Raw genomic sequence first — 24,719 nt, forward strand, 5'->3', positions numbered from 1 at the left:
TTATAACAAAATGTGAAAAAATGAAGGGTCCTGAATACTTTCTGAATGCACTGTATGATGAACTTTGAGTGAGGAACAGATTAAATTAAAGTGGTTATTCACTTGGTGCTTTAAGCATTTTTTTTTTTTTTCTTTTTTTTTTGGTATGGTATGGTATGCAGAAAATGTTTGATCTCACTGAATGATATTACTGAATAAGTGTTCTGAGATATCTCAGTGGTCTCTGTGACAGTTTTATTCTGTAAACAGCAAACAAATATGTGCCCACGGCCCTCTGACACATTCTTTGATCAGCCAATCAGAGGACTTTGATTTGCTTTCTGCCTGTCAGTCATTTTGCCCATTCTCATAGTGTAGTAGTTGAAGCAGAGCATTTAGACAATCATTGACGATCTCAACGCTATCTTTTGAGGGTGGTGTTTTGAAAAGAAGGGGCATGTCCAGTTCAACGGCTCAGTCTCGAGGAAGTTCCAGAATGGCTAAAATCATTTACAGCACCTTTAAAATCTTCCCTTTCAACACAAGAACTGCTGCAACTGGATCACTAGGTCAGAGAACTCGAGAACCAATTTAGTCCAATTCATGAACAAAGGCCGGTTTTGTGAACTGGATCAACCGATTTATTAACTGAAAAGATCTGACTCATAAAATGATTTGTTCACAAATCATACATCATTACTTCTCTTATGAACAGGCCAAGGAGAGCTAAGGTGATGTTAAGGTTATTGGAAAATAATTAGTTAAATTTGAAATCAATTAAAAGCTATCCTATGTCTTCGGAAGAATGTTCCATGAAAGAGAGAAAGTCATACAGGTTGGAACAACATGAGTAAATGATGACTTTTGATTATCATTTTTGGTGAACTATTCCTTTAATAGTCCAGTATATTAATCCATTGGTGAAATTTAACAATTGATTTTAGGAATGCTGAAATGTCCAACAACCAGGAAGCCCAAGAAGATGAACTGCTGGCTCTAGAGAGCATATATGATGAAGAAGAGTTTCGCAGGGCAGAATCAGGACAGGAGGGCGAGATCCATCTGTGCCTTGAACTTCCTCCAAACTTCGAACTGATAGTCAAGGGTGAGATAACATTTATTGACACTGATTACCACCCCTGGAGTCATGAGTTCGAATCCAGGGTATGCTGAGTGACTCCAGCCAGGTCTCCTAAGCAACCAAATTGGCCCGGTTGCTAGGGAGGGTAGAGTCACATAGGGTAACCTCCTCATGGTCGCGATTAGTGGTTCTCGCTCTCAATGGGGTGGGTGGTAAGTAGCATGAGCCTCCATATGCGGAGTCTCCGTGGTGTCATGCACAGCGAGCCATGTGATAAGATGCGTGGATTGACGGTCTCAGACAGAGGCAACTGAGACTTATCCTCCGCCACCCGGATTGAGTTGAGTAACCGCTCCACCACGAGGACCTACTAAGTAGTGGGAATTGGGCATTCCAAATTGGGAGAAAAGGGGATAAAAAAGGGTGAGATAACATAAGTAGGTATTCAAACCAAGTACTAGCAGATTTCCGATAATCGTTATGAGGTTATGGTCTGTGCATATATTTTACAGGGCAGGCATGTGTAGAGTGTGGTATATCATTTCTACCCCCCTTGGTTCTGAGTTTTGAACTCCCTGCTGATTACCCTTCATCATCAGCTCCAGTCTTTACTCTAAGCTCCAAATGGCTCACAAGAGTCCAGGTATGTCTTATTTATAGTAGTATTATTCTTTATTCAATTAGTGCATTTCCATAATCAGGCCCAATGGTAGCCATTGGTGAATCATACTTTTCTTTTTCGATCCAAACTTGATGAAACAGTTACAGTTTCTTTTTCCATCTCTATGATTTACGGCCTCTGACACCCAGAAACTTTAAAGGTAGACAAAGTTTAATAAAAAAAATCAGTACAAATACAGTAGAGTTTCAGAACCTTTGGTGTTTGGACCCCCAATAATGCATTCCAGAGCTTTGCAGATGTACATCTCTGAAATCATAAAACTAGATACAGTAGGTATTGCACTGAAGAGCCACATGTCGCTAATTCATAATAATGGTGTACACTGATGAGCCAAAACATTATGACCACTCACAGGCAAGGCGAATAACGTTGATCATCTCCTAACAAGGCCACATATCAAGGTCTGTGTATATTAGCTGGTAAGCGAACAACCAGTTCTCATAGTCAATGTGTTGAATGCAGCAGAAATGGGCAGGAGTGAAGACCTGAGCGACTTTGAAAAGGGCCAAATTGTTATTGCCTGACAATTGGGTCAGAGCATCTCTGAAACAGCAAGGCATGTGGGGTGCTCCCGGTCAGCAGTGGTGAGTACCTACCGACAGTGGTCCGAGGAGGGACAAACCACAAACCGGCGACAGGGTGTTGGGCGCCCAAGGCTCATCGATGCACGAGGCTATCCCATCTGGTCTTAATCGACAGAAGGTCTACTGTGGCACAAGTCACAGAAAATTTTAATGATGGTTACGGGAGGAATGTGTCACAAAACACAATGCATCGCACCCTGCAGCATATGGGGATGCATAGACACAGACCGGTCAGAGAGCACATGATGAACCCTGTCCACCGTCGAAAGTGCCTACAATGGGAATGCGTGTGTCAGAACTGGACCTTGGAGCAGTGGAAGAAGGTCACCTGGTCCAATGAGTCCCATTTTCTTTTACATCACGTGGATGGCCGTGTACGTGTGCGCCATTTACTTGGGGAAGTGATGGCACCAGGATGCATTGTGGGAAGATGACAAGTTGGTGGAGGGAGTGTGATGCTCTGGGCAATGTTCTGCTGGGAAACCCTGGGTCTGGCCATTCATGTGGATGTCAATTTGACATGTGCCACCTACCTTAACATTATTGCAGACCAGGTACACCCCTTCATAGCAATAGTATTCCCTGACGGCAGTGGCCTCTTTTAGCAGGATAATGCGCCCTGCCACACTGCACACATTGTTTAGGAATGGTTTGTGGAACATGATGAAGAGTTCATGGTGTTGCCCTGGCCTCCAAATTTGTGGGATGTGCTGGACCGACAAGTCCGATCCACGTTGGCTCCACCTCGCAACTTACAGAGCTTGAAGGATCTGCTGCTAATGTCTTGGTGCCAGATACCACAGGACACCTTCAGGGGTCTTGTAGATTCCATGCCTCAGCAGTTTGGCGCTGTTTTGGTGGCACGAGGAAGACCAACAGCATATTAGGCAGGTGGTCATAATGTTTTGGCTCATCAGTGTATTTTTGGAGTCCCCAAAATTGAGATTTTGACATTACTGATTTTATGTAAATGAATAAAGGTACATAACTAGTTCCAGTAATATTTGTACTTTGTTTTGTTGGACAAGAAAAACTAGCTTCATATCATGTGACCCACATGTGATTTTCGACAATTGAAAATGGGTAAAATTTAATCAATTTACGCTGGAAGCCACATTGAGAGGTCCATATCTCTTATATTTAAACATATAGGGCCTTAAAAAATGAAGATGCAAAAAGTAAAGTTTGTTCTGAACCGAAATCCTAAAGGATATTAAGATATCTTTAAAATTTTTTGAGTTATAGACACTTCAACTTTGGGGGTAAAAAGTGTTTTTTTCCCATTTTTGGACTCACACCATTGGCATATAATGCAAGAAGGGGTGCTTAAGTCAAGTGATTTGGGTAATAGACCAACCCATCCCTGTGTAAAAATTAAATAATTACGCTGCCAAATTTTGCTCCAAAATCAAATCACTTGTAATTTTAAAAATTGTAATTTTAACCCTCCTTACAAAATAATGGATTACGCAGTAAATATTGATCCACTGCATTTAATATTCTGGATTTCATAATCATTTATGTTTATCTTTCACCAGTAAAAAATTGATCTAAAACAAAACTTTGAGCTTGGGACCTCTGGTTAAGTTGACATGGAATAACCCTGATGCAAAATCAGAAGTTACTTTAACAACTGACAATTGACTAACCGGCAGTTGCATTGTCACTTAAGCCATTCATCCAGCACGGTTCTCCTGTCCTGAGTACGGTTAGCTAACCGTGCTGAGAAATCCATGTGTGGAACGGTTTGTAATCATCCTGTTTTGAACATCCAATATTTTGGTGTAAGACTTCCCCTGCTGGACACTTATTGTCCTGTATTTTAGCAGTGTATGGACCCCCAGAACGGACGGATGTTGAAATGTCCAGAACTAAAGCAGGAAAATGCTCAAGGGAGTCAGGGTGAAATGCTTGCCCCCATCCTGAAGCGATCAAAATGCTCCCCCTATTCATGTGGCAAAAAGTTGGGAACCCTCCTCAGAAGAACCTCTGGCCTGATGGTGGAAAACAGCCAATTTAAGTCATTGTCTGCTTGTATTTCTGATCTGTGTGGTATTGTCAGAACCAGTAAGGTAATCAATGCTCACTGGCTTATCTTCTGTCTCTAAAGATCACTGCTCTTTGCAAGAGACTGGACGAGCTTTGGGAGGAGAACCGGGGCAATGTTGTTCTTTTTTCCTGGTCCCAGTTCCTAAAGGAAGAGACTCTGGAATTCTTGGGCATCCAGTCTCCACTGGAGATCCAAAGCATTGGTGACAAGCTTCAGTGTGAATCTGGCCAGAAGCAAGCAGTAGATGCTGATGGAGATAAACTGCAAGAGTTGGACCAACGAGCTGTTCAAGTAGTCGACCCTCATACGGACATCCTAAAGCAGCTGCTGGATTTTAATGAAGCTCAGAAGCAGAAGGTGTTTGATGGGAAGGTCTTCTGTTGTGGGATCTGCTTCTCTGAGAAGCTGGGCTCAAACTGTTTGCTCTTCAAAGAGTGTCAGCATGTCTACTGCAAGACCTGCATGAAGGAATACTTTGAGATCCAGATCAGAGACGGCAATGTCCATTGCCTTAACTGCCCTGAACCAAAGTGTACATCCATAGCCACTCCAACACAGGTACTTATCGAGAGAGAGACTCTTTTCTTGTGTGTTTTTGCCATATTGTGAGCCATGAATACAGTTGCAACCCAGTTTGCTTCAAAAATAGGTGAAACTTCTGGTGGGAGAAGACGAGTTTGCCCGCTATGAACGCCTCCTCCTTCAATCAAGTCTGGACCGAATGGCAGATGTGGTGTACTGTCCTCGCAAGACTTGCTGCATGGCTGTGATGGTGGAGCCTGACTCCACCATGGGCATCTGCCCCTCTTGCCGTTACGCCTTCTGCACTAAATGCAAGCAAACCTACCATGGCCTCTCCATTTGCAAAGAGGGTAAGTGAAGTGTCCCTTCTTAAACACCTGTTCAGTTGTGACTATTTATTAAATACTACAGCACATGCTTTATGTATTGCCTCATAAATTGACCCTCTAAATCACTGGTTGTGAGTGGAGTGCTCCAAGTTGTTACTCATTACGACTCTTGGAAATTACGATACTAAACATGTACTGTGACCGCAACAAGTACACTTTTGGACACTTATAAGAATATTAATTTTATTGTATTAAATATCAAAATATCAATCCAAGCAGCCTCTTCAAACAAATTAAGTTTGACCTTTTCTCAGAACTAGTTTCACTTTTCCAGGCCATGTTATAGTTACTTTCAACCAACTTGTGTCATGTGCTGCATCCTAATTAATCTACCTACTACTACACCCTAGTCTGTACTCTTTTCGTGATGAAAAAATTCATTCTTTTGAGTTTGCAGCAAAACAAATATGCAAGTATTGGGTCATACTATAACGTAATTAAAATTGTGTCTTGAAACCACAGACCCCATAGTTACTTGCATCCTGTCACTGTACACCAACCCGTCAATCATCTTTTTAGAGATATCATGACAAGACATTCTTCATTTCAAGTTGTTACAACATTTAAGAACTGATGAAGCACCGTCTGTCTCACCTCCATGTTTGTAGTTTTTCACTTTTCACAACTGTTGTTCTGTATAGCAAACCGTCAAATTTCTCTTCCATCAAGCAAGGGATTGAGGGCAATATTAGCCGAAAAAGTGTGCACGAATACAACAATACTATATTGTGTGAACAATATATAATAATTTGACCTAACAAATGTCTTTTTATGAAATGTTTTTCTTAATATAATTATTTTTTATTAAAATTGCTTTTATACAACAGTTCAACAAACAAGTAAATAATATTGAATACCATCCGCTTCAGACAACAATTGGCCAGTTATTTCGTACATTTCTTTCCCGCCAGCGACAATAGTTCCAAAAGAAGCCAAAACATCAAGCACAACTCGCTCTCTGCACTACTCTCATATGTGATACTTTGGTTTTTACTAGTGGTGTTTAACCTTGTGCGGCCCTGCTTCCACATGCGTGGATGTTGTATTTTGGCTTCGCTAAATGCAACGCATAATTTAATTTCATTTAAACTGACTGATCTCAGTTCAGGAGAATCTGGGCTGTCAGTATTAAGTGTTAAACTTTCGACGTACAGAGTCATGTGACCAAACAACTTGGCGTTGATCTCAGCTGAGTTTGTCTTTGGGAGAAACACCAACAAAACTACATCTAGTAATAAACCTCATTAAGTTTTTACATTGAAACCTGTTAGAGTCAAAAGATTAGAATCTCTGTTTTCATCCGATATGACATTTTATTTCCGATTAATATTTTTTTATTGATTCATACAGATAACTAAGAAAAGCAAAACATATATACACAGAATCATCATTTAACCCGTGCTCCAGCCGACTTCTATCCCCTTAAAACCATCTGTCTGCCGATCATAACACTTGTCAGAACCCAATTTTTTATGTGTTTATCCCCTATATTGATGACCGCCCCATCACCTAAAATATAGAGTCTGGGGCAAAATGTAATTTGAGTGCCCAATACGTCACACATAAAACTCTGAACCTTCAACCAAAATTCTTGGATCTTAACACACCACCAAAAAACATGGGTTGTGTCTCCATCTTCTGATTGGCATCGCCAGCAGGTGGGTGTGTCTTTAAGACCAAGCCTATACAATCTAGAGGGGGTCCAATAGGATCTATGTAAAATCTTGAATTGCATAAGGTGCACCCTTGCATCTCCAGATACAGACTTTAAGTTTTTTAGAATCCTAGCCCACACTTCCTCCTCTAATACCAAGTTTAAATCTTTCTCCCATAATCTCTTGATAAAGTTAAAGCTCCATCCCCCATACTCTGAATTAGCAGGGAGTAATACACTGATGCCTCATGACCTTTTCCAAAAGCGGTAATCACCTCTCCCAGAGCACCTTCCACTTTAGGGGGGTGTGTGCTACTCCCAAAAATAGTACAGAGCAGGTGGCGCAGCTGTAAATAACAAAAGAACTGAGATCTGGGAATCCCAAAATGTTAAACCAAATTTTCAAAGGATACCAACACTCCACTCTCATATAGGTCACTGAGTGTATTAACCTCCCTCACAATCCTCTTTGACCAGCTGAAAGGGGATTTATTAATACATAATTTTGGGTTCAGCCATATGCTCGAGGCAACATTTAAATAAATGTCCAAATTAAACACTCTGGACACTTTAGTCCATACCGAGTGTAAATGCGAGATAACGGGGTGTAACTTAACTTCTCAGATTAGTTTGATAGAAAGACTTTGCAATGGCAAAATAGGGGAAAGAACTTCCTGTTCAGTACCGAACCAGGGAGGGGCTCTCTCAGGTGGAAGCGACCAATGAGCCAAATGTCTGAGGCCGAATGCATAATAATAAAACAAAATCTTGGGTAGACCTAGCCCACCATTGTCAATCGGCCTATGCAATTTACTGAAATGTAATCTGGGACGTTTACCATTCCAAATGAAGGTCTTCACCATGCTATCAAATTGTTTGAAATAAGAGAGGGGGACATCTATAGGGAGAGACTGAAGCAGGTAGTTGAATTTTGGAATACAATTCATTTTAATAACATTAACTTTCCCAATCATAGAGAAATATAATGAAGCCCACCTGCCCACATTGCTCGAAAACCTTTTTATTAAAGAGTCAAAATTAACTCTAACAAAATCACTCAAATTTGCTGGGAATAAAATACCCAAATACTTAATGCTCTGTTTGGGCCACTGGAAGGCGCCCGGCTGAAAAGCCGTTACCGGGCAGTACACTGTCAGAGCCAAAGCTTCGGATTTAGACCAACTGACTCTGTATCCCGAGAATTTAGAAAAGGAATTAATAATTCTGTGGAGGCAAGGCATAGATCTAGTATGGTTGGAGATGAATAACAAAATATCATCTGCATAAAGCAAAAACGTATGCACCACCCTGGATAATCATCCTCCTTTCTTATCACGGCTGCTAATGGTTCCAGGGCAAGACAGAACAATAATGGGGAAAGAGGGCAACCCTGCCGGGTGCCCCCATCCAGAATAAAATAATCTGAAATTAATCCATTTGTTTGTACCGCCGCTACCGGGTGTCTATAAAGTAACTTAATCCAACCCATAAAAGTATTCCTGAACCCGTACTTTTCCAAAATCTTAAAAAGATAATCCCATTCTACCATATCAAAAGCCTTTTTGATGTCAACTGACATGGCAGCGACCGGAGATTGATCATTCACTACTGACCACATGATATTGATATATGACATTTTTAAAATTTGAACGATTTATCACGAAACGGCACGCTGTTAAACACAATGACCACATACGTGGACTGTTGACCTGATTCATGTGACATCACTATATGACTGCGCCCCCATGTTTGTGACCAAAATTCCATATTTCTTCATTGTGCTGTGCTACGGGATATGGCAAAAGTCAGTGAAAGTTATGTTGCTATTTATAAATCTTTTAAAAAAAAGGTGACTGCTGTTTAATTACCAGAACCAAAATGTAATTTTTCTTTCAATAAAGTTTTATCTTTTAAATGACACAGATTTATTTCACCAAAGTCAAGCAGCGATGAAGGGGAAGAGCACTTGTGAGTCTTTTGCTCATTTATTCAGACATGTCAGTTATCTGTACACATCTCAGTTATATTTATAACATCATCGGTTCTGATACAATTAAACTGGAAATGCACATAGGACGATGTTATTCATAACACCCAGACTGCATAAAGGTATGTATGTCAAGTAACACTTTGTAATAAATAAAAAAACACTAGAATGTGAATATATAGTACATATTTAACGTGTATATATTAATGTTAGTCAACAAAACACATCATAAGATTGTGAAGCGCAGACTTTATTCACACCACCAGACAATATAAACATATTTGATATTCACTAATATGCCTCGGTTGATTTCTGTGTATTCTGAGTTAAGAGCAGCTCTTACATTCATACAGAGGGGATCATCTCAGACGTTTTGTAATATTGTGACCAAATCTGAGCAGAAAAACAAACATTTGTAAGTTCTAAATGAGAGATGTTTACAGTGATGTACCGGTAGATGTGTGTACTCGCGGGTCACACATCAGACTCACCTCCGTATGGAGATCAATCGTTGTTAAAATATATTTAAATGTCCGCAAAAGTCAAATTTGGCAATATTTGTGCAGACCTCAGACTTGAATACACTTTTGCTGGGACTTGGCATGGATCAAAAGCATTTTTTTTTGTTTTTCTTGATATAGTTTTATAGGTGTTCCTCCATTCACCGCCATTGTTTTTTTTTTTTGTTGTTTTTTTTTTTTTATCCCCTTTTCTCCCCAATTTTTGGAATGCCCAATTCCTACTACTAACTAGGTCCTCGTGGTGGCGTGGTTACTCACCTCAATCCGGGTGGTGGAGAACAAGTCTCAGTTGCCATAATTGTGACCATCAGCGGGAGAAAACAATGGTGGTGAATGGAAGGGGGGCCTGGGTAGCTCATCGAGTACTGACGCTGAATACCACCCCTGGAGTCACAAGTTCGAATCCAGGGTGTGCTGAGTGACTCCAGCCAGGAGTCTAAGCAACCAAATTGACCCGGTTGCTAAGGAGGGTAGAGTCACATGGGGTAACCTCCTCATGGTAGTAATTAGGGCTTCTCGCTCTCAATGGGGCACGTGGTAAGTAGCGCGTGTATCGCGGAGAGTAGCATGAGCCTCCACATGCTGCGAGTCTCCACGGTGTCATGCACAGCGAGCCATGTGATAAGATGCGTGGATTGACTGTCTCAGAAGTTGAGGCAACTGAGACTTGTCCTCCGCCACCCGGATTTAGGTGAGTAATCACGCCACCACGAGGACCTACTAAGTAGTGGGAATTGGGCATTCCAAACTGGGAGAAATGGAGATAAAATAAAAAATAATAATTATAATTATCGGCATTGGCCGATAAATTTTCCAGTTTGGCTGATTTGTTTTTCTGGAGGGTGCCAAAAATCGCCTGCTTGCATGTGAAGTGCCTGAGACGTGTAAACGACCAGTCACGGTTCGTTTTGTTGTTACGTGCCATCGTGTTACTACAAAAATAGACCAGTGTGCAACACAGTGTCATTTAACCAGGAAAAGGCTGGAAAAGGCTGCCTCCGGAGGCTGTATACGGGGGTACGATGAAAATAAGTTGCTTTTCAAACTGTTTGGAGACCAGTTTCCTTAAGAGTACCATTCATTCAAAACAGCAAGGTAGCAAGTCAGCTGTCTACGTTTTCAGATGCAGGCCAAGATAAAAGCGCTTCACGTGTGCTATAAGCAAATATCTTATTCACTGTGTACTGTATGTACAATTAGTTTGATTCGATATTTTTTGAGTAAATGCGACTGCTAACGTGGACATGCCATCCATGGTTGCTGGACTACTGTGTGTACTGTTATTTCCTTTTTCCTATTATATTAACAATTTCTTCATGTGCAAATAAATTAATAAAATTTTATGACTAAACAGAAATCTGAAGAAACTGCTATCTACCATTTAAAATACAATGTTATGTTTTAGTTTTGTGTGAAATTGAGTAAATATAGTGCTAAATAAGAGTTTATTATTATTTTTTAGCAATTTTATGTTTGTTATATACTATATTAAATTGTGTGATATATCGGCATTGTATCGGCCACCCTGTTCCCTGGATATCGGCATCAGCATTGACCATTAAACACTAAAAAGACCACTAAATACAACCTAATTGTAAAGTGTCACCGGGTGATAGCTGCTTGTTTTTGGCTGAGTTGAATTTTGCCTTGATGCGTTAATATTTATAGGGAAAATGGCTATATTCATGAAACTGTGTTGGCAAATAAAATAAAACAAAATAAAACAAAACAATAAAATAAAATCCGTACCGGCTACATTGGTCATGGATATTTTCTACAGCTTTTGTAAGGTGCTGACTAGCTGGTACTTTGATGATCTGATTTGATCGGAGGTCTGAAAAGTTTGAGAACAGCTTGATGCAGTATAATATTAAGGTACATTATTATGTAGCCTGAAGAAAATTATATTATTGTTAATGATCTATTGCACCTTGCTGTCTATAAAAAGACACTCTTATTTCTCTCTGCACAGTTTATAGGTCTGCTTTTCTTTAACAGATGAGATTCTCAGGTTGCAGGAAGAGTACCAAGCTGCAAGTGCAGCAGAGAAGAAGCAACTTAACAGGGAATACAAGAAGAAGATCTTTAAGAGAGCGAAGAATGAGGCTTTGAGTGAAAAGTATGTGAAGAATAACTGCAAGCAGTGTCCCTCCTGTGGCGCTAACATACAGGTCAGCACCCACTGCCACAGTACTGCACACAACAATCTCATTTGTGTTGGTCAAAGCCGGTGTGGTCTTTGGGTAGATTCTCAGAAAAGCTTTCAAATAAAGGATTCTTTTTTTCCTTGTGTGGAATGAAATAGCGAAGAATAATTGACCCAGAAAATACATATGACATGAATTAGGTACAGTCTGACGAGATTTTATTCTAAATTCCATGGATTTGATCCTACATGAAGAATGTGACGAACAATGATGTGAAAATGTTATTATACTTACACTAAGTGAAAAGCAGGCATACAACCTTTATTTGTGCTCATGCATTGATGCTGTAGAGCATGGTTTTTTAAAAAACTTTTTGATGCCAAGTACCCCCAAATATTATGATTCCCTTGTAAGGGACTCCTTTCCTAAAACATAAAGGCAGCAATGCATTTTCATGTACAACCCCAATTCCGAAAAAGTTGGGACAGTATAAAAAATGCTAATAAAACAAAAAGAAGTGATTTGTAAATTATATTCACCCTTTGCTATATTAAAAGCACTACAACTGCACATTATATGATGTTTTACCCTGAATTTGTTTTTTGTTTTTTTAATGTACAGTAATTTCAAATCAGATGATTCCAACACACTCCAAAAAAGTTGGGACAGTCGGGTATTTACCACTGTGAAACATTACCATTTCTTCTAATAACACTTATTAAGCATTTAGGCACTGAAGACACAAGTTTGTTAAGTTTAGACAGTGGAATTTTCCCCCATTCATCCATTATGTAGGTCTTCAGTTGCACAATTGTACGGGGTATTCGTTGCCGGATGGTGTGATTAATAATGCACCACACATTCTCAATTGGAGATGGTCAGAACAGCAGGCAGGCCAATCAAACACCCACACTCTCTGATTACACAGCCATGCACTTGTAATCCGGGCAGTATGTGGTTTGAAGTTGTCCTGCAGAAAATTCCGGGACATCACTGGAAAAGACTGTGCTGGATGGCAGTATATGTTGCTCCAAAATTTGTATATATATCTGTCTGCATTCATGGTGTTCTCAGATGTGTGAGTTACCTATGCCATGGGCGCTGACACACCCCTGGCCCATACAGACACTGGCTTTTGGACCTGACGTTGATAACAGCTTGGATGGTCCTTTTCCTCTTTGGTCCGGAGAACACAACGGCTGTGTTTTTCAAAAACTATTTGAAATGTGGACCAAAAAACACAGTTCCACTGTTCTACTTTCCATCTAAGATGAGAACGAGCCCAGAGAAGTCGGCAGCGCTTCTGGACAGTGTTGATGTATGGCTTCTGCTTTGCTTAGTAAAGTCTTAACTTGCATCTGTGGATGCAGCGGCAAGTGGTGTTGACTAACAAAGCTATACTAAAGTTATCCCAAGCCCATGTTCATGATATCCATTACAGATACAGTAAATGATGTTTTTTTTTAAGACAGTGATGTCTGAGAGATCAGGGATCCCGCACATTCAGAAGTGGTTTCCGTCTTGCCCATTACGCACTGAGATTTGACCAGATTCCTTGAATCTTTTAACTATATTGTGCACTGTATAGGATGAAATGCCCAAAATCCTTCCAATTTGTCTTTGGGGAACATTGTTCTCAAAGTGCTGGATTATTTGCTGAAGTATCTGTTGGCAAATTGACAAGTCTCGAATGATTTTTTCTCTTTAAGGACTAGGCTGTTTTTGGAGGCTCCTTATATACTATGACACGATTGCCTCACCTCTACTGTTTCACATCACCTTGTTATTTCATCTCGTCAAATTCAGAATCAGAATCAGAATTGACTTGATTGCCAAGTAAGTTTTCACATACAAGGAATTTGCCTTGGTGTTTGATGCATACAATAACAATAAACAATAAACATAGTAAGATAAATAATAAACTATATTCAAGATACAATATAGAGAGAAAAAATAAACTGACTGGTTTTAATAAAGGAGCTGTACAGTTGTGCAAAATATATGCAGTTGTGCAGGGATGTGCAAAATATGTGCAGAATATGAACCATAGAATGTGCAAATGTTCATTGTTCACAGAATAGTTCACAGTTTGGGTATAATAAAAAGTGCAATAGACCAGATAAATATTCTTTAAGTTGACGCAAGACAGATGTGGAAACTATGTTAATGTAACATGTAGTGTCTATGGAGGTGGGATAAGAGACTGTGTCAGGGGGGTCCTAGGCCTTGTTTATGAGGCCAGCTGCAGACAGGAAGAAACTGTTCCTGTGACATGAGGTTTTGGTCCTGATAGGCCGTAGCCTCCTGCCAGAGGGGAATGTCTCAAAGAGATTATGTCCTGGGTGGGAGGGGTCGGCCACAATCTTTTCTGCCCGCCTCAGGGTCCTGGAGGCATACAGGTCCTGGAGAGATGGCAGACTGCAGCCAATCACCTTCTCAGCAGAACGAATGACACACTGCACTCTGCTTTTGTCCTTGGCAGTGGCAGCAGTGTACCAGATGGAGATGGAGGAGGTGAGGATGGACTCAATGATGGAGGTGTAGAAGTGCACCATCATTGTCTTCGGCAGGTTGAACTTCTTCAACTGCCACAGGAAGTACATCCTCTGCTGTGCTTTTTTAATTAGAGAGCTGATGTTCAGCTCCCACTTGAGGTCCTGGGAGATGATGGTTCCCAGGAAGCGGAAGGACTCCACAGTGTCAACTGGAGAGTCACACAGGATGATGGGGGTGGGTGGGCCTGTGTTCTTCCTGAAATCTACGACCATCTCCACTGTCTTCACAGCATTGAGCTCCAAGTTGTTCTGACTGCACCAGGTCACCAGATGATCAATCTCCTGCCTGTAGGCAGACTCATCCCCACCAGAGATGAGCCCAATGAGGGTGGTGTCATACGCAGACTTCAGGAGCTTGACAGACTGGTGACTGGAGGTGCAGCTGTTAGTATACAGGGAGAAAAGTAGAGGGGAAAGAACACAGCCTTGAGGGAAACCAGTGCTGATTGTCCAGGAGTCAGAGACATGTTTTCCTAGCCTCACGTGCTGCCTCCTATTAGTCAGGAAGTCTGTGATCCACCTGCATATGGAGTCAGGGACACTCAGCTGGGAGAGCTTGTCCTGCAGCAGAGCCGGGATGATGGTGTTGAATGCGGAGCTAAAATCCACAAACAATATCCTGGTGTAAGTTCCTGAGGAGTCCAGGTGCTGGAAGATGAAGTGGAGGGCCATGTTAACTGCATCGTCTACTGAACTGTTAGCTCTGTAGGCGAACTGCAGGGGGTCCAGGAGAGGATCAGTGATGGCTTTGAGGTGGGACAGCACAAGATGCTCAAATGACTTCATTACCACAGAGGTCAGGGCGACAGGTCTGAAGTCAATAAGTCCTGTGGTCCTTGTTTTTTTGGGGGACGGGGATGATTATGGAGGACTTGAAGCAGGCTGGCACATGGCATGTCCCAGTGAGGTGTTAAAGATATCTGTGAACACTGGAGACAGCTGATCAGCACAGTGCTTCAAGGTAGATGGAGAGACAGAGTCTAGCCCGGCTGCTTTGCGGGGGTTCTGTCTCTTGAATAGTCTGTTTACGTCTCTCTCCATGATGAAGAGAATCATCATTGTGGGGGGGGGGGGGGGGGCTTTGAGGTAAGCAGCTGTGGAGAGGACCAGGCCCCTGCTGTGATGGGGGAGGTGGCTTGTTATTAGTCTTAAATTGCCCCTGTCTCAGCTTTTTCTGGAGTGTGTTGCAATCATCTGATTTAAAATTACTGTACCTAAAAACAAACAAACAGTGAAATTCAAGGTAAAACATCATTTAATGTGTAGTTGTAGTGCTTTCAATGTAGCAAAGGGTGAATATAATTTACAAATCACTCATTTTTGTTTTTATTAGCATTTTTCATACTGTCCCAACATTTTTGGAATTGGGGTTGTATAAGATCCATTTATAGAGTGTGAGAAAAATATTATCTGTGTTAGGTTTACAAATCTGATTACAAAGTTATCAATTACTGTAATCTAATTACTTTTAAAAGTAATTTTTAGTTTAAAAAAAGTAGTTTAAAAGTTGTTTTAAACTAATTTTAAATTCTTGTAATCAGATGACAGTTACTGACTGACCAGGTTAACATGCACCCTCATAATGCGATTAAGGCAGTACTGCAATTAAACTGTAGCTCATTTTAACAGAATACTAGATATGTGGAGTACTCCTATTTTAATCGCTTTATTCAGGCATGTAAACGCTTTAATCGCAATTCTTCCACTCTGACCAAAGTACGCCTGCGCCAGTGCTGCATACGGATGATGGTACGCATGAGCACAGGTGGGTAAACTTCGCGAAACATAAAAGCTGCGCTCCTCGGCTTCTCGTGAAATGGAAGTTCCTTGCACCGTTTTCCAGCAGTGTTGTTCCCCCGCTGCAGAATCTAGAGCCTCACAGCAAAAGAAACCTCGCTCGAGTTCTAAATGTCCATTTGCAGTCTAAATTGATTGTTGGTGAGATAAAAAGACCATATACCGAAAAATGATGGCAAGGAAACACATCTGTGAAATGAGTTTGTCCTCGCGGGCGGAACACAAGTGCATGTGCATGTATACCGATTCACAAACAAAACTCTTATGAACTATTGATGGGTCGTTCATGAACAATTCGTTCATTTTGAACAAGTAGTCTCAGAGAGTGATTTGTTCATTTTGTGTTGGCCTCTGTTCATTTGTTACATGAAAACCGCATAGGCGCTGTACAGGAAACAGAGATGATTAGTTCACCTTTCAACTCTTTTGGTCCGAGTCGTTCATTCTTTTGTCACGTGACAGCCATATAAGCGTATACGGCTGTCACGTGACAAAAGAACGAATGTCTTGGACAAGAAGACTCACTCCAGAGGTGAACTAATCTTTCTGTTTCTCAATAATTTGTCCTTGGCTGCATTATAAATTTTTCCTTATTGGGACTATAATCAAAGTTTGCGTATGTAGACGTGTTGGGGGGGGAATTGACTATTGAAAATGTAACATTTTAATTTAATTCTGCTCAAATGAACGAAATGACTTGAATAAAGTTTCGTTCATTATGACTCAAAGATCCAAGTCAGTAAAATGATCCGATCTTCCCATCACTATTATGAACCGATTCTTTTTAGTGAATCAAAACAGACAGCGCATCCAGTGTAGTCCGAAAAAACAAATGACTCTTATGAACCGATTCTTTTTAGTGAATCAAAACAGACAGCTCATTCAGTGTTTTTGAAAATTACTCTTATGAAGTGGTTCTTTTATAAATCATTCAAAAAGACTTACAAACTGACTGACTAATTTTCTGTATGCCAAGTTGTAGTTTTGCAACAAGTTGTTTTTGTAATAAATATTAATTTATAAAAATCATGAAAACATCACATTTCTCTCTGAATAATAAAAGTAATGGCAAGATAGCATGTAAACAGGATTGAAGAGATTTGCCCAAATCATGTAATCTTATTATTCCTTGTACTCTGATTATTGAGTGTAGGTGTACATGTAAGCGTAGCTACTGTAAGGGAATATTTAATGTGCTGTGTATGACTTACATGGGAAAATAAACAAGGAGAAAATGCAGATATTATTTTGAATTCGGTGATTGGAAAAACAAAACCTTCACTGTAAAAAGCATTTCAGATGGCAACTTAAAAGTAAAGTTACTAGTAATGTAATTACTTTTCATTAAGTACAGTAATTCCAATTACAATTTTAGGGAAGTAAATAGTAATTTATAGTGGATTATTTTTTTGAATATCTTACCCAACATTGAATATTATAAACATATTATGATATTATATTGTTATATTGCTAAAAGAAATGGAACAGATTTGCTTTGTATTGACAAATACACCTTTTTCGACCTTTACTTTTTTCCTCTTAAATTTTCCTTGGCCCCCTTAGCACCCCTTCCGGACCCCAGTTTAAAATACCGCTTCTATAGTGCATGCGAATTGGGAGAATTTGTGTTTATGTCACCGGTCCTACTCGACCCACCTCGAGCGGGATTTTAACCGGCGAACCCCCAGTATGGGAGTAGGACGTGCTCTCAAGGAGGCTATAAATCTACGGCCTCTAGCCTCGGTCACTAGTGCATCTGACTCATGCCGGGGATTGGCAGTTTCCCCAAAATTGTTTTTTCTCCTCGAGAGGCAACACATGAGATTTATTATTATTATTATTTTTTTGCTAGCTAGCTAACAATTAGCATGTGGTACCAGCCTCGGCCACCAGGTGCCACTATCAATAAGCATGAAATCTTATGCTTACAAGGTGACAGATGACAGCTGTGGTACTTGATCTGTTTATTTACATTGTTGTATAAATACATCAAGTGCTCAGTGCAAAGACAAAACGTTTTAGATTTACATCGTCATCAGTGTCCCGTTAACAATAGCACACCTGATTCCATTTATAAAGAGGGAGTATTTACCGTATTTGTCCTAATAGAATTGACTTAAAATATACAAAAGTTTACTAAATGTTATAGACATCTATCGCCTCTTTATATGGTATACCAGCATTCACATATATTACTAAAGTAACAAAGACAATTTATCAAGAATCTACGCATGTATATCAGGAAATAGAGAAGGACACAGATTACATAAAAATCACATATACAAAAATTACCCATTATATTATTATATCACAACCATATACAAATAATAATCATTATTCAAAGAAGAATTGTTGTATGCATACAAATCAGTAAGGAATTATATTTTGTGTCATATATACTTCGAGAAATGTAAAATGTAAAAAAGACTGGAACAAATAGGATCGCTCTTTAAAACAAGTGTCCATTTTTTATTATTTCTGTAATTTCTTGGCTGTGTCGAGAAATGTTTGTTGTACAAACCACAGAGATGTTTTTTCTATTGCTTTTGGGCGAAGGAGGAATGGTACGAACTCCGTAAAGAGCATCATCTAGACACTTTTTAGGATAGACCCTGAGGCGAAATTGATTATACATTTTTATTACCTCTGCTTTTCTCTCAAAAACTGTGTGTATGGTAAACTCTTTTTAAATACATTGGATGTGAACTCGATGCATGCACAGCACTGTTTTTGTCAGTGGGTTTTGTATATAATGTCGTATATAGCGATATGTCATCTTTTGAAAAAATAAAAGGCCTTATGGACATTCAAGCGCACACCCGTTCTTACACAATTGAAGATATCTGGTGACTGTCACTCTGTCAGTCTGGGTTTTTGTCTGACAGGACTGTAGCATCACCGTCCCATGTCTGTCTCGTGTTTCATTGTCTGTCTTTGTGTGAGCACATGGTTTTGGTCGAATTCCCTGCCGTGCGCTCTTCGGTCTGTCTTGTTTCATGTTGGGAGCATGGTGTCTGGATTCTGACTTCCTGTCTGGTTCGGTTTCGGTCTGTGTCGGGATCCAGACATTCGTGCTCCATGTCTATCTGTTATTATTGTTATTTTTAAAAGATTACTAACTGTTATTGTAATTGTAATTATTATTATTATTAATAATTTTCTTTGTTGACAAACATGGTGAAACTGGCACATGGTATCTCCTGTTTCTTATCTCTTTCACTTGCCTTCGCCTTCTTTTCCCAGGACTGACTAAGATGAGGTGAGCAATCGACGTGGGTTGGTGTGCTCGTGCACTTTGACGAACTTTAACGAGAGAACTAAATCGCCACTTCGCCACTGTGACTCCTGTATTACTAAAATCCTTGCGGTTTAGAGCAGTTGGACAAAACACTCTTAAAGCGGTGTTTCTCAACTGGTGGGTCGCAGGTTCCTTCGGACTGGGTCACTGACAGCAGGGAAAGAACATGCCATGGTTCCCCCATTGAAACATTTTCAGCGGCCGTCCACATAAAATTTAAGTTCTCAGTGCTTCCCCTCATTTAACAGACCAAGGACAGACAGACAACGTTTGAACACGAAGCGTGCACCATTTCCTCAAGCAGCTCTGCATCTTCCTTTAACTCGACATGGTGCCGTGATTGAAGCTGACGCACCGCTCCAAAGAGTTCATTGATTTGGGCAACTCTAACACGAATCATTCAGTACAGCACTGAAAACAGAGTGAGAGGTGTCGTAACGGTCAAAGACATCTATCTAGCACATATTTACATGGGCCAACAAATTAATAAAGCACAATATCAATAGCAGCATCGATATTCCCGGTGGTTAATGTCATCAAACAACCAGAAAAAACTCCCGTTGTCACATTTCACAACGAATGCCATATGAAACATAGTAACCTGAGGTATATTCATTTAATTGGGGGATCTCACGTATTAGTAGACTCTCAAACATTATATATGTTTCTTTCCTTGATCAATATTTGAAAAACATTCCTGATACAACAATAAAAACAAACAGATCAAGTACCAAAGCTGTCATCTGTCACCTTGTAAGCAAAAGATTACTATCTTACTGATAGTGGCACCTGGTGGCTGGAAATTCATGTGGTACCACATGCTAAATTGTTAGCTAGCAAGGGAAAAAATGTTCTGGTGTTGCCTCTTGAGGAGAAAAAAAAATAATAATTTGAGAGGAAAAAAAATTGAGAGAAAAAAAATTTTAGAGAAAAAAAATTGGAGAGGGAAAAACATTTGTAGGACATAGGCTCAGGAAGGCACAAAGACACCTAAAAGACATTTCACCTTGTGAAATTTTCTTGTGAAAACTACATTTTTTCACAGTGTGGTTCAGGGCTTCCATATCACTGAATTACCCTGAATAAATCCGTTTTTCATTTGGTTTAAAAATCCAGTAAACACTGAGTTCAAAGCAGAAACTTCCATCACTGGTCTCATGGAATGACTTACATTGTAGCAAAATTATTTTTTACATGCCTCGTTGTTCGTATCTCTGCATTTTCCTGGTAAATGGACACAAATCACATGTAAAACAGTAAATTATCAGTTCATAAACACTTTCACGCTGTTCCTCACATAATGATATCTTATGACATCTAAACACTTTTACTATAGCACATGACTACATTTACATGCTTGTTTGAGTGTAATCAAATTGTGCGACACGTTTGTTTTTTATGACACTATCGGTTAAGTTTAAGGTTTAGGGTAGGGAGGTCGGTTTTGTTGATTTAAAACTCAATAGAGCCTTAATCTGTTTGGGAGAACACTTAACACGCTTTTAGAAAATGATGCCACAGTCATGTAATTTGCATGAGATCAGGCTGCTGGTCGCTCTAATCCATTAAACTGCATTTTATGCTTCTCTTCTGTTCCATTTCTGTAGAAGGTTGAGGGCTGTAACAAGATGACCTGTTCCTCCTGTAGGCAGTATTTCTGCTGGATTTGCCTAAAAGTTCTCAACACTGTGAACCCCTACAATCACTTCAATACGTCCAGCTCACCATGCTTTAATCTGTGAGTCTCATATACACAGCCCTTATAATGTGTTTCAGTCTCTATAGCTGTCTCTAGACATCAGTTTTGTCTTTGACTTGCTTGAGCAACCATACAGTACAACTAAATACTTGACTGATTACTATTATATATATTTAAAACTATGGTTGAAGGGAGATGGAAAACTTGCACTCACAAAGTTCTCACAAAAATACAAATTCTGTCATTTTACCCTAATGTCGTTTTAAACCCCAATGATTTACAGTACTTTCTTCAGGGAAAGCGAAAGGTGATATTTTGAAGAATATCCCGGCCATTCTTTTACTTATTATGAAAGTGGATAGGGACTGGGTTTGTCAAGCTCCAAAATGACATAAAAAAGTGGTCCATATGACTTGTGCGCTATATTCCAAGTCCACATGATCGTTTTTTTGTGATGAACAGACCAAAATGTATGTCATTTTTCACTTAAATTTTTCCCTTTCTGCCACAGCTCTTTAATCAAGTATGGCGCTATTAGACGTGTCCCATTAATTTTGACATTAGTGACATTAAACGTAATTAGTTCTCACATGTTTCATGACCAAATATCATTGACATGAAACCTGACGTGACGTGTCTAAAAGTGTCATATTTGATTTGCAAGCTACAACAGAAGGCAAGATTCTCAGTGAATAACAACTTAAAATTTGTTCTGTTCTCCACACAAAGCTATCCAATGACTTCAGGAGACTAGTGGAAGATAGATAAATTATCATAATAGTCTACTTTTATGGTGATTTTTTTTTTGGTTATTTTGGACCTTAACAGCACCAAATGTCTCTATTCACTTTCAGTATAAGTAAAAGAGTGGCCAGGACATTCTTCACAATTTCTCCTTTTGTGTTCCACGGAAAAAATCATACAGGTTTGGAACAACATAAATGTAAATGATGACAGAATGTTTATTTCTGGAAGAGCAATTTTTAATGTACAAGAAATAGTGATGTTTTTTGACTTGAAATGATCCTTGTCTGAAGCTACAATACTTGTCTTCAAACTATTTTCACCTTTAATTGAGCTGAAATAGACCATAAATATCTCATTTAAGGTATGCTGAAGAGACTGGTGTACCTTGCTGTGATTTTGTTTAAAATATGACTATTAATTTCCTTTTAGATTACATGATGAAACGGCAGCACAGGGGGCTCGATGAAGTCGACTGATCCACCATAATGAAAAGCTCATATCTCTCCATGCACTTTATCCAGTGCACTAAGCATTCTACTTCCATTTATTGTTTAGCATTTATGTTATCAGAGGTAGTCTTTTGAAAATGTACAATTCTTTTTCACTTTTATTCTACTTTTTGAAGGGTTTAACAGTCGTTATTTTCATTATGCACAGGAGCATCCCTTTAAATGGCTTTGATGAACATTTGTAAGCAAACCTTATGCTAAGCATTAGGGACAACCAAAAAAACCTTCATTTATTTGTATAGCACATTTCACAACACACATTTTCTCAAAGCAGCTTTACAGAAAATTAAGCTGTAATGTCTGTAATATCTTAGTCATCATTGTGCAGTTTACTGAAAAATTTGATTGTAGATTATGCCTTAAAAAATATTATTTGTCTTTAGACTCCCAGTTAATGTTGGTTTACCAGGCAAAGGATTTTATCCTGTGTTTATGTTTTTATTTATTTACTTAAGAACCTCAATGCAGCACAAATTATGTTAGAAAATAAAGGAACCTTAATAGTAGGGGGGATTGAGGGCAATCTTAACACTAAAGTCAAGTAAAAAAGCACCAAAAATTAAAATACAATTGTTAATTTTTTTAAAAATATTTGTTTACATATTTTTATAAATATATTTAATAATATATTTAAAAAAATAGAAAAACATGTTATTGTATAAAATATATGACAAATATTTTTACATATTTTATCAAATATATATATTTTTGTATATATTTTATAAAATAATTAAATTTTTTTAAATATTTTTGAATCTTAAAGAATATTATGAAGTTTTCCTTAGGTTACTCCATTTGACCTGAAATAATTTTGTTTTTTCAAAAAAGTTTAAATATCTGATATACGTATATAATTAAGCAATATTACACGTGCAAGAGTGCGATATGGCCCTACATCAGCACTGCTGTGATTCGGCCGCAGGCACGAGGCCGTAGGTAATCACAGCAGTGCTGATTTAGGGCCATATTGCACTATTGCTTGTGTGATATTGCTTATATACAACAGTTTAATAAACAAGTAAATAAAATAAAAAAAATGGGAAAAACTGAGTACAGTCATACAAAACGCATTTGTGCATGGAACTACTTTCGTACGCCATGGATCAGAATCTGCCGTTGCTGCTTCAAAACAAATGATGCGACCAAGACTCTCAAAAACATCACTTTAGAACTTCTAGTATCATGGCTTTGGCTGTTTCTAACATGTTATTAGAGAAACAAAGATGTGTGTGTATGTGTGTGTGTGAGAGAGAGAGAGATGGAGTGTGTGTGATCACCTGTTGATGATGCTGTCGTCTGTTAGTCAGCTTTCTGAAGATAATGTCATTATGGTGAAATTCATCCTATTTTCTCAGTGGAAAAATAGCCATCCAAGCAGGGGTATTCCTCCCTATTTCGCGGTAGCCAATTGCGCAAGAGTCTTACACTATAGAAACCGCAATCTCCTCTGCCATTTTGTCCTCTCCAGTGTGGAAAGTCCGGTAAGAGGTAAGCGCCTTGAGTTTGTGTAATTCATCAGTCTGTTGTGTCTCTCAGCTGTGATGAGCCTTAATGCTGAAGTTGTTAGTTTAAAGCCGTTTAAAGCTATTTCCTAACTTTAGTAGTGTAGTAGTAATACGAGCGATCACATGCTGTTGCATGTAAACTATGACGTCCCTTTGGGGTCAAAATTATGACTTTGTATCATGCACTCGTCTCACTGAACGTTAAAATTTCTACCATTTATTCTATTAAATTCAAGACGCAGACGAGACGTAGATGTGACGCAGATGTCACGTAAACCACATGTGTCAGTAAAGCATCCATGCAGATGTCACACGTCATTCACGTGTTGCAGTGGAGTGATTCATGTTCAGTTTTGCTAACATGTATTGCAACACGGTATGTAACATGGCTCAGTGAAGCGTGTCAGCATCTGCCCTAATTACTTCCCTTCACTCACTCGTCTTAATGAATGTAACATCTGCGTCTGCCATTTTATTAAGCACTTAACTATTGTTCTGTAATCGCATATATGTTATGTATTTTTCTTGGCCAACTTGTTCAATGAACTTATAAATATATTTAAAAAATAAGAATTTATTGCATCACACTCTTTTGTTTATCTACTGCATGACAAAAATAAATTGTTATATTGTCAGTATAATGCATAACTAGAATGAGAAAAGAGATACTTAAATTTAAAAACTCTACCAAATATAACATATAAATAAATGCATAATAGCAAAATATAAATGTGATCAAAGATAGAAAATAAATAAAATTATTAGCATTTATATTAAATCTACTTATTAATTTGCATCACATAATATATTATTATAATAAAAAGATACTTAAATTGACAGTCATTTGGTTTGATGCATGCAACTTTGTTTAGATTTACATGCATTTTATCCAAAGCAACTTACAAATGAGTAAAACAATTTAAGGGTCTGTTTGTATCAAAACAGATAAGGCTGCTGCTTTACAAACTCCCAAAAAATAAGGTTTGTAAAATGTTTCTGGCAGATTCAAGCTA

The 24,719-nt window shown here is 38.9% G+C and overlaps 1 protein-coding gene across 1 annotated transcript; it reads left to right on the top strand.

The window, feature by feature from the left end:
• The first annotated feature begins 933 nt into the window (after positions 1-933).
• LOC127429378 (E3 ubiquitin-protein ligase RNF14-like) lies at positions 934-22,746 on the top strand. Its single transcript, XM_051678373.1, has 7 exons — positions 934-1,084; positions 1,573-1,703; positions 4,437-4,934; positions 5,026-5,248; positions 11,448-11,620; positions 20,854-20,984; positions 22,122-22,746. The coding sequence occupies exons 1-7, from the start codon at positions 934-936 to the stop codon at positions 22,156-22,158; spliced, it is 1,344 nt and encodes a 447-aa protein (XP_051534333.1). The 3' UTR covers positions 22,159-22,746.
• Positions 22,747-24,719: the final 1,973 nt, after the last annotated feature.

Source organism: Myxocyprinus asiaticus, chromosome 38 (assembly GCF_019703515.2).
Source record: "Myxocyprinus asiaticus isolate MX2 ecotype Aquarium Trade chromosome 38, UBuf_Myxa_2, whole genome shotgun sequence".
In the NCBI taxonomy this organism is placed as follows: Eukaryota; Metazoa; Chordata; class Actinopteri; order Cypriniformes; family Catostomidae; genus Myxocyprinus; species Myxocyprinus asiaticus.